The sequence below is a fragment of the Acipenser ruthenus genome, chromosome 16 (assembly GCF_902713425.1).
Source record: "Acipenser ruthenus chromosome 16, fAciRut3.2 maternal haplotype, whole genome shotgun sequence".
Classification (NCBI taxonomy): Eukaryota; Metazoa; Chordata; class Actinopteri; order Acipenseriformes; family Acipenseridae; genus Acipenser; species Acipenser ruthenus.
Window position 1 is genome coordinate 13,456,831 of NC_081204.1, and position 9,883 is coordinate 13,466,713.

At 37.0% G+C, this 9,883-nt stretch overlaps 2 protein-coding genes across 3 annotated transcripts in view; one reads left to right on the forward strand and one right to left on the reverse strand.

Moving 5' to 3' along the window:
• LOC117412269 (protein cereblon-like) overlaps positions 1–3,092 on the reverse strand; it is a 49,609-nt gene extending 46,517 nt beyond the window's left edge. Inside the window, exons 1-2 of one of the 2 annotated variants that reach the window (XM_058988867.1) lie at positions 2,946–3,092; positions 1,011–1,120 (exon numbers count right to left, since the gene is read on the reverse strand). In XM_058988867.1, coding sequence (XP_058844850.1) covers positions 1,011–1,120; positions 2,946–3,018 — 183 coding nt within the window. In that variant the 5' untranslated portion in view covers positions 3,019–3,092. The remainder of the gene's footprint in view (positions 1–1,010; positions 1,121–2,945) is intronic. The other variant, XM_058988868.1, reaches the window with a different exon arrangement.
• A 1,763-nt stretch (positions 3,093–4,855) lies between these two features.
• Positions 4,856–7,890, forward strand: LOC131697742 (dnaJ homolog subfamily B member 9-like). The gene is made up of 3 exons (XM_058988869.1): positions 4,856–5,077; positions 5,555–5,781; positions 7,405–7,890. Exons 2-3 carry the CDS (start codon positions 5,562–5,564, stop codon positions 7,809–7,811), a joined length of 627 nt encoding a protein of 208 aa, XP_058844852.1. The 5' UTR covers positions 4,856–5,077; positions 5,555–5,561; the 3' UTR covers positions 7,812–7,890.
• The last annotated feature ends 1,993 nt before the right edge of the window (positions 7,891–9,883 follow it).

Consider the following 9,883-nt stretch of genomic DNA (forward strand, 5'->3'; position numbering starts at 1 on the left):
GTGGTGTGTGTGGTTGCCTGGGCACGCCCAGCCCTGTTATAAAAGCATAAGCAAAACTAAGTTTGTATATCTAGCAAACGAATATGGAGTCATTATTATTATTTGTTTATTTAGCAGACGCCTTTATCCAAGGCGACTTACAGAGACTAGGGTGTGTGAACTATGCATCAGCTGTAGAGTCACTTACAACGTCTCACCCGAAAGACGGGGAGGTTAAGTGACTTGCTCAAGGGTCACACAATGAATCAGTGGCTGGGCTGGGATTTAAACCAGGGACCTCCTGGTTACAAGCCCGTTTCTTTAACCACTAGATCACACGGTATTGCTTGGCATGTCGAAAAATACAGGGGTCTGATCAGCATTTCCGGTCTGTCCAAGCTGGTACTGTTTGTTAGAAACGCTGAAATTTTAAAAGCTTCTTTGAATTTCTAAGGAAGCTAATGATGCTTCTTTGAAAATGGCTGCCTGTATATCATTGATGATTCTAGATCAGGCAGTAACGTTTTGGTTAGTCTTTTCTCGTCAGTCAGTCAGTCACGTTGCTGTTTGTGTATTCAGGTAGTCACATTTTTTTGTTGACGATTTTAATACACGCATCACTACTGTACTCCAATTTAAGACGCAGGCTATTTTTGAGAAGCAAAAAATTGTGCGTCTTAAATTCGAAGGAATACGGTATAGGTTTTAAAATGAAAATACGTATTTGCTAAAACGTGTTTCTTTCCAAACTGCACATTTGGGACCTATATAATCAATGGATGTGTACGGCAGAGAATTCATGGACTATTCTATTAGCTACAATTACTTCAACAGAAAGGATTCTGTGCACTATGAAAAGAGTGTGGTATAGTGTAATACTTTGTAAACTCATTGTTCAAGATTTGAATCGCTTTGTAAATATAATTTTAACACATCTGTTTGAATTATAAATATACACAGTGGTTTCTGTGAACAATGAGAGCCTATCCTATATTGTGTATGTGATAGCAATGGAAGAAAGGAACACTTACTGCATGTGACGTTGGCAGACTAGTGTCAAAGTTCATAATGTTTGGTTTTTCAGCTTCGTCACTATCGTGATCTTCCCTTTCCATCTCATCATCATCATCTTCATTTTCTACTTAAACAAGACATATTCCAAATGAAGCACAAACAGATACAAATGGGGAGTTGGGGGGGGGGGAGACAGTCACATCATTAACTATTAAGATTGAAATGCTTCCTCGATATGAGACCGCACCCAACCTTTCACTTAAGTTTTTATTTTCATTTGTATTCGTTTTATATTTATTGAATTGTGTACGAAATTGTTATTTCATATTTTCAATAACATTTCACAAAAGGGTCACTCTCCGTGACAAATCAAGACAGCCTGAACACAGCACAGTCTGATATTTGAAGGGGCTCGATGCTCCATTTGGTTTCCTTCCAGTGCTGTGCTGTGACAGACCTCCATCTAAGATAATCTCAAGATCAATTTACCATGTTCACACCAGGTGGCACAGCTCTCCTTAGTTTGCTTTGTGAAATTCAGATGGCCAATGTGAAAAGGCCATTCTAATACGGGTAAACATGAACAGTGTGCAAGCTGTGTTTCTGAAAATGTTTATTTTAATGTATATGTTTAGCTTCTGAACCACTGATCCAATGAAGCTGAAATTAAGACAAAAAAAAAAGTAAGGTCATTAGTTTGGTCAAAATATGAGACAGCGCTGTACTGAAATAACCATTGCTTGTCACAGAATGACCCAATATTAACCCCCAAAAAATGTTTATGCAGTCTTAAAAGCTGTTTTAGGAGTAGATTTCATTCTGAAAATGTATATATCCAAAATTAAATAATATCCGTGGGCCATTAGGGTAACAGCATTATTTTTAAACGAATATAAACACACATCACAGGATTTGTTACCATCATACAGTACTCATAATTATAACTATATCTGTGACATTTTAAATTACACAATAAATGAGTGCAAACATATGGTTTTAAAATCCCTTTCTTTCCTCTTAATGTTATTAACATTACTACTGGGGCCTTATTGTGCTGAGAATATTTTGGAAATACAACTTTATCGATAAACTACTGCATCCTGGCACTTTTGCATACGTCATACACAGTCTGATTGATGATACTGAAGTACCAGGAACAACCTAATCTAGTGTTGCATTTAAACTATGAAATACATTGTTCTTTGTTTAAAAGCAAAGAACCAAAAGACATTCAAAAGGGAGCCTGTAATAATATTTCTAGTGCTAAGAGATAACAAATCGGTCTTAAATCTCTGGTTAGTATAGTCTTTACAGAATAATGTTCTAGAATACCAGGAAGTCTGAATCAGCGACACAGTGACTGTCTGGTAGTACTACTGAAATCTGCAGTGCTAAGAATATGCCTACATTCAAAATGAGAGTTATCAGTTAGCAATTTAATTAGTTAATTACAGGAGAACTGGACGTTGCATCTCTTTGTAGTACGGATCTAGTTTGTAATGTTAATAACTGTTTGCACAAGAGCTTCAGCTCATACAAAAACACTTTGCTGAGTCGAGTACAGACATTATGCACAAACTGTGTGCATTGCAGTTTGCAACCTGACTCCTAGGTTTCGTTTGCTTTCAGATGCACTGCAGGTGTAATTCACATGTAATAAAAAAACAAAATGACAGAGCATGCATTTTGTAGGTCGTTATTTGGTCTTTTTTTTTTCTTTTTGCACCGCATAAACGTACAGCGCACATGTGTTTGACAAATCGAGCGTCATTTAAAAATGGATCTGGTGTTTTATTTACATATACAATAATAATAACACTAATTGTAGAAAATAAACTTAAAAGCGTAAGTGAAATAATTTCGTCATGGCGCACATTTCATCCCATATCATCTATAATAGTTCTCTAAACAGCTGGTTAATGCAGTCTCAATATTTCAAACCCTTTAATTACCCGGTAAAAGCTGTAATTGATTCCCCATGTTGTTGTTGATATTCTGATCTCCACCTCCCTCCTCTTCAGCCATAGTCTCTGTTTACACTGAGCTGCACTCTGGGTGACGAACAGCCGGCGAGTATTTTGCAAGACAGCAGCGCGGCAGTTCAAATATTATCATGCATAATATACAAGAGAGACTTCTAGTGGAAATAAAGTGTAAGGGTCCGTTTAAACTCAAGCAGATTTTACAGATACTTATAGCCCACTAGAAGTACAACTTTATGCGATATGTGTGTTTTGTATACATTTGTGTGATTCTTAATGTTTATACTTTGATGCCATGAAGAATGCACTGAAACGTCTTTTTTTTTTTTTTTAATATGTAGGATAAAATAAAATTATAACAACTGAACTTGGTTTCATTCATATGGAGTTGCCGATACTTATTACGTGTTATGTTCTTTGTTTGAAACGTTTAATGTTTTTGTGTTTATTTGTTCATGCTCCTCCAAACAGTGAATATTTCAATTGAGCATAATGGCTGTGGGGAGCAATAAACTAGCACAAATACTGAAAGAAAAAGTAGATTGTTTACCACTCCTTGTGTTTAATTATTACAGCAAACAGCTGTAAGATTTAAACATGGTGTCACTATAACTTTTCGCCTATATACAGTAAAGACAGTTTGGCGTAGCAGTTATATGCACTACAGAAATACCAAATAAATAAATAACAATTATACAATCATGTTGTAACGAATGTGTGATGTAACGATTCTACATATAACTTTCAATCCCTGCTTACCTCTTTTTTATAACGATTATTTAAGAAGATTCATTTTGCAGGTATTTTGCATTGACTGTCGAGTCACAGCAGTGTTAGTCCAGCATTTCTTTAACTTGGTTGGATACTAGTTGTCATTGCAAAATACTTCCAAATGTATTAATGTGCAAATAGTGTGTTAACATCTCCATTCCTGTATACATAGATTTGTCTTTCATACATATTTAAAAGTAACTCTTTGGCACCACCTTGTGGAGAATCAGTAAAACAGCTTGTTATGACACAGAACTCATCAGCAGTATACCAAACTAAAAACCCGCCAGTTTTATAGAGAAAGAACAAACAAGTTATTTATTTGAGAACATTGGGTTTGTTCAAGTAATTTGTATTAAACTTAAGAAACTGCAAGCTGTATAAACATGGTATTTTAATTGATTACCATACTTAAATGAGTTACCATGTTTCAATAATAAACATATTCATCCCCACATATTTTGTATGGATTTTAAATACTGTATACAGTAAGTGGATCAACACTTGCATTAATTCTCTGATATATAAATCTATGGGGATCAATATGTGCAAAATATAAACATATGCCACCAAACCTATGATGTCATAGATTTGGCAAACATATTTGTTCTGTTTCGACTAAAAATGGTTTAACATGCAGCATGCACTGAGATTTTATGCCTGAAAATGCTCTCAAATTCCTCATTATCAGTCATACAACTGCATTACAAACCTCTCAAAGAAATGACATGTGCAGAGCGGACACTGTTCCACACAGTCAGTTTCTCAAGATGCGCTTAGTTATATTTATTAAACCGGGTTTGCACCAGATTACTCGAATCACTGTACTAATTTAACACCTTGTTTTACGATCTTCTTCTCGGGGGCATACGACTGATACAGTGTGTTCGTTGCAATTCAATTGAGAACATCTTAAATCCTACCTGCAGACTATCTGGAGGAGCTAGATTCGTTGCAATTGAAACAATCCTACAGTCAGTATATCATTAGTACAGTAAGTACTGTCCTCGGTACTGACCACAGGATATATCCCCAGTTAATACGCGACTGTATTAGTTCATTGCAATTGACCAAAGGAGTCTAGTTCTAAATGAGATTAGTTCTCAATGAGACAGAGTGATACAACCGGGCTGCCTGGAAATGCGCACATGAAACATATCAAATAATTCAGTTTAAAGTATAACAATATGATGTTGAAAGAACTTGTTCACACTCCACTGGGCACGCCGAAACTGCTGCACTTCCTTTTATTCACAGATTGCACTGGACAGGATTCGCTTTTTCTTTCGGATACGCCGAGTCAGTCAGCCTGAGCTAGCAGCAACACTCAGGTAAGTCCAGAGTCCAGCACGTTTCTCCTCATTAAACTGACATGTTACCGATTATGTAAAACACACCCTTTTAACTTTTGAAAATTCTAAGTCTGAAAGGTCAGCGTTCTCTAAGGTTTACGACACTAATTTGCAAATGCCATATGTTCCGTCACATGATTTAAACCGTGAGTGTAACACACACTAAAGTAGGCCATGATGTGTTTACATTCGAAATGAAAGGATTATCCATTTAAATACTGAAGAATGACACAGTTTATTTTTTAACTGTGGATTTATTTACATTCTTTGCCCTACTCCCGGGAATGGGAAAGGTGTGTCGATTAGAATACTCCTGTCTTTTAACCTATATCTGATCACACGAATTTGACTGTTTGGGTATTCACGAGACACGGCTAAAGTAACACCATTCACTGACTGTATGTCTTTACATTCAATGTAATAGTTGTTTGATTGTAGTAGCTGTTTTTTCAATAGAGGAAGAATGGTCACAGTTTTGAAATTCCGGCTGGTCACAGTGCTGAGCTTGCTGCTGCTGGTGGAAGTGATTGTGAGCACACGGGATTACTACGACGTTCTGGGAGTTTCACCGTCTGCTACCGACAGAGTGATCAGAAAGGCTTTCCACAGACTTGCTATGAAGTACCATCCCGATAAAAACAAGAGCTCAGAAGCCGAGATTCAATTCAGAGAAATTGCTGAAGGTAGGGTGCTTCTGATTTATTACTTTATTTATCTGCTTATAATAAACGCAAAAATAATAATATGCTAAATGCATGAAACATCAACACACATAGCTCAGCGCCTAGTAAAATCAATGGCTGTTTTTGTTCATTTCCAATTTATGCCAAAGTTGATAAAGTAGACTACTAAGGTATTTTATGAAATCAGTGGGTACATTTGAGATCTTAAATCCCATCATGACTGTATTAATACAAATACATTGATATTGGTAAAGCCAATGCCTTGTTAAAAAAAAAAAAAAAAACTACAACACTGAATGACACACATCACCAATATGTAACGATTCAACATGTGGTTTTCCAGATATATTCAAAACTGTAAGTGTGACATGCAGAATCTAACACTCTCAATAACTTATACTAAATAAAGTTAATACCATGTTTCATCAGTATTGGATATGTGGTTTCCAGATATATGCAGACATGTGAAGTGTATATACCCCATCCTCTGGGATAATAACTACAAGTACAGCTTTGGTAATCGGGTCCTAGCTATGGAAATGAGGTATAGTGGTATAGCAAGTCCACATTTCACTGCTAATTGTGGTCTTGCTTGCTGTTTTTGCTGGTGGCCTTTTTTTAATGTAGTTATAAGTCATGGGGACCTTCTTCAAGATACTGACTCAACAGTGGAGGATTTTGGATAACATTTCAGTGTAAAAACAGCATTAAACACGCATGCCTATCCGCACTAATGCATGTTGCTTAATCTAGTTCATGAATTTCCACTGAAGGACAAACCATAGAAAGGCCTCTTTAATCATTCCTAGGATGTGGGTAGAAATGACACGTTGCTATCTCAAATGGTAAAATCCTAGTTTGGCAACTGAAATTCAACTTAAAATGGTACTAAAACTTTTATTTGAAAGGGGATGCATAGTTCTGAATTTGGTTAAGGGACTATAATTTTTTACTTGTATGCTTGTGGGTGTATGTTACTGACACATAGTTCAACTGACTGTGGATTTCATGGCAGATCAGAATATGTACTTGTTTTGCTTGTTTTTAGCAGTTGTTTATCTGGTTATAGTAAAATAGCAAACATTTCAAGTCTTTAAATGTTATTCTTCAATTCAGTACTCGGCACTTTCTCCACACCTCCGCCCCTTTCACGCTGGCATGCTCTACCCAGGTCGGACCCGGGTCACCTACGGGATTTCACACTGTGTTATGAAGAAGCGTGCTTCAGAAGCAGCAACGTTCACATATCCACCCTTTCATCTGTTCAGGCTTTCGAGATGAACTGTCGGCCCAAATGTTGATTTAAAGCAACTGTTTCTTCATTCCTGCTGCAATCTGGCTCGCAGTGTGTCTCAAGCAACAGAAATATGGCTTAACATAATAAACAGAAATGAAACCTTCATGCAGGCGTGGCTCTTTGTGACCACTTAGGAATGCCCATCATGCATTTTGTCTCGCTCGACCCGGGTCAGAGCGTACATGGTTTCACCACACGGGATTGTGACCCGGGTAGCCAGAACCCGGGTCGGGATCTGGGTAGGAGCGCCAGTGTGAAAGGGGCTTTAGATACACTGTTAAGTATTTGCACAGTGACATGCTAACTTGTACCTCTCTTGTTTCTAGCATATGAAGTGCTCTCTAATGAAGAGAAAAGAAGAGAATATGATCAATTTGGGCAACAGGCTTTTGAGCACGCAAGTGAAGAGGGGAGTGACTTTGCCCAGCCCTTTTTCACCTTTAGTTTTGATGACTTCTTTCAGGATTTTGAGGTTGATACTGACGACATGTTCTGGGATAGCGCAGACGTGAATGAGGAATTCCAGAACCATCACTTTCAGGAGCATGGCTATGACAGACATGACTTTTTTGATGGGGACAGTTTTGTTTTCGGGACTGAGTTTGAAGAATCAGATATGGAACCAGGAGAGGGCAACTTTAAAAGCAGTGTTGAAGGGGGAAGGTTTTGCAGGAGAGTTACACAAATTGATAAGAATATAGTTAAAACCTTTACAGAATGTGATGATTATTAGCACATTGATTGAAGACTAAGGATTTATATAGCTATTTTTCAGTGCATTGAAAACATAATAAATTATATTTATTTCTAAATATGGACTCCTTTATCACTCCATGTCGAACTTTTTTGTTTACATTTTATATTTCATCTAGTACTTTTTACCATATTTGTAACTAATGATTCTGTACATTTTTAATTAGCAATACCACCTTAAATCTCTTGTCGCCATGGAAATTGAGTAATTAACTAGTTTCACTGCAGCATAGCACTGAAACTGCTGTTCATGTCCTGCCTGTGTTATTTTTAAGATATTTGTAAAAAAAATAAATTAAAAAAACCTTCCTGCTATCAACTTCCCTGACACTTATTTGGTGAAGTGTTCTTAATGGGAAGTTTGAGCAATTTATTATTATTATTTATTTCTTAGCAGACGCCCTTATCCAGGGCGACTTACAATTGTTACAAGATATCACATTATACATTATTTCACATTATACAGATATCACATTATTTTTACATACAATTACCCATTTATACAGTTGGTTTTTTTTTTTTTTTACTGGAGCAATCTAGGTAAAGTACCTTGCTCAAGGGTACAACAGCAGTGTCCCCCACCGGGGATTGAACCCACGACCATCCGGTCAAGAGTCCAGAGCCCTAACCACTACTCCACACTGCTGTCAATTTGTTTGATTGACTACTGGAGAGTAGGTACCATCCCTAATTTTAATACACCCCATCTCTGTACATTTTGTAAAGTTACCTTTGCGTTGAGCGAAGTTAAGTTAATCAATTTGAAGTTCAGTTTGGGGGAACTTCGCCCAAAAAGATTTTGATCGACTTACCCCCTAACACACCCACCCACATGTATATTTAAATGTATGATTCTTAAAAACGCACAGGGGGAAAAAAAAACATGACAACTTTTTTATTGTTTATATCTATATAGACAACATGTTATCTATATGCCATTTGTTATTGACTGGCCTCTGTTTCACTGGACTTACAGCCTTTTGGTTACTTCTTATGGAATAAATAGAGCACTGTAAAACAAAAATCCATAAATATTGAGAAATTACAGAGCAAAATTTGTAAAATGTGGACACATCACCCCTGAAATTTTGTAAGAATTTGCAACAACACAGTAAGGCCACAATATGATTAGTTAAGATAAACTATTATGACCCCGTTCACAATACTGGGACGGTCCAGGGTCTGCAACCCCGTTCACATTTACGTTTTTAAGGCGCCTTTGCGCGTTCACATGTGTGACTGAAAAGCAGGCCTAAAATGTGGCAAACAGCAACTTGCTAGCGTTGACAGGTATAACTATTTATTTTCGTGATGGAGAGTTCACTCAGATTGCAAATGACTATCAGGTTGTACACAATGACTGACATTCACAAGACTCACGACTGACCACCTAATAGTACTACTGCTCCCTCCTAAGGAAAGACACGGCATTAAATAATGTTAAATACATTACATGTATTTCTTCTCATTTATACGTATTTGTTTAACTTTGTTTAATACTGTCTTTGTTTACAAACACGATCGTTAAACTGTTCTGTTGTTTAGTCGTTATTATTATCATTGTTATTATTATTCTCTAGTCCCTAACCATTACCAGTAAAGACTGAACATCAGCATCACTCCTTCTCTTGGAAGACTACTGAACATATGGCTTTAGAATAACATTAGCAATAATAATCACAGTAACAGGCATTGAAATCTAATAAATATTACGGTGAAAATACGTTTTTACACTTTCAAATAAGCAAGTTACAAGCTTACCAGTGCAATTGATCAATAAAACAAATCCTTTTTTTTTTTTTGCCCCTCCCCAATTGTAAAACACAAAAAGCTCCGACATCATCTTAGTTTTTCTGTGTTATCATAGACAATCATACGAGAAGGCCGGCCCTAGTCTGCTTTGCGTTCATACTTATGTAAAGGCCCTGGTCCCGGATTGCAGGCCCTAAATCTAGTTCGGCCCAGGGCTTGCATTTCTTTTTTGGAGCGTCCACCAAAAGGCAGCCCTGAAGCAGCCCAGGGCCACCTTAAATCTCACGTGTGAACGGGGTC

Bases quoted from the DNA above. Each gene is read 5' to 3' on its own strand.
- LOC131697742 (XM_058988869.1), top strand. From the start codon at position 5,562: ATGGTCACAGTTTTGAAATTCCGGCTGGTCACAGTGCTGAGCTTGCTG. The intron at 5,782-7,404 runs GTAGGGTGCTTC...TCTTGTTTCTAG, and splicing joins ATTCAGAGAAATTGCTGAAG to CATATGAAGTGCTCTCTAAT.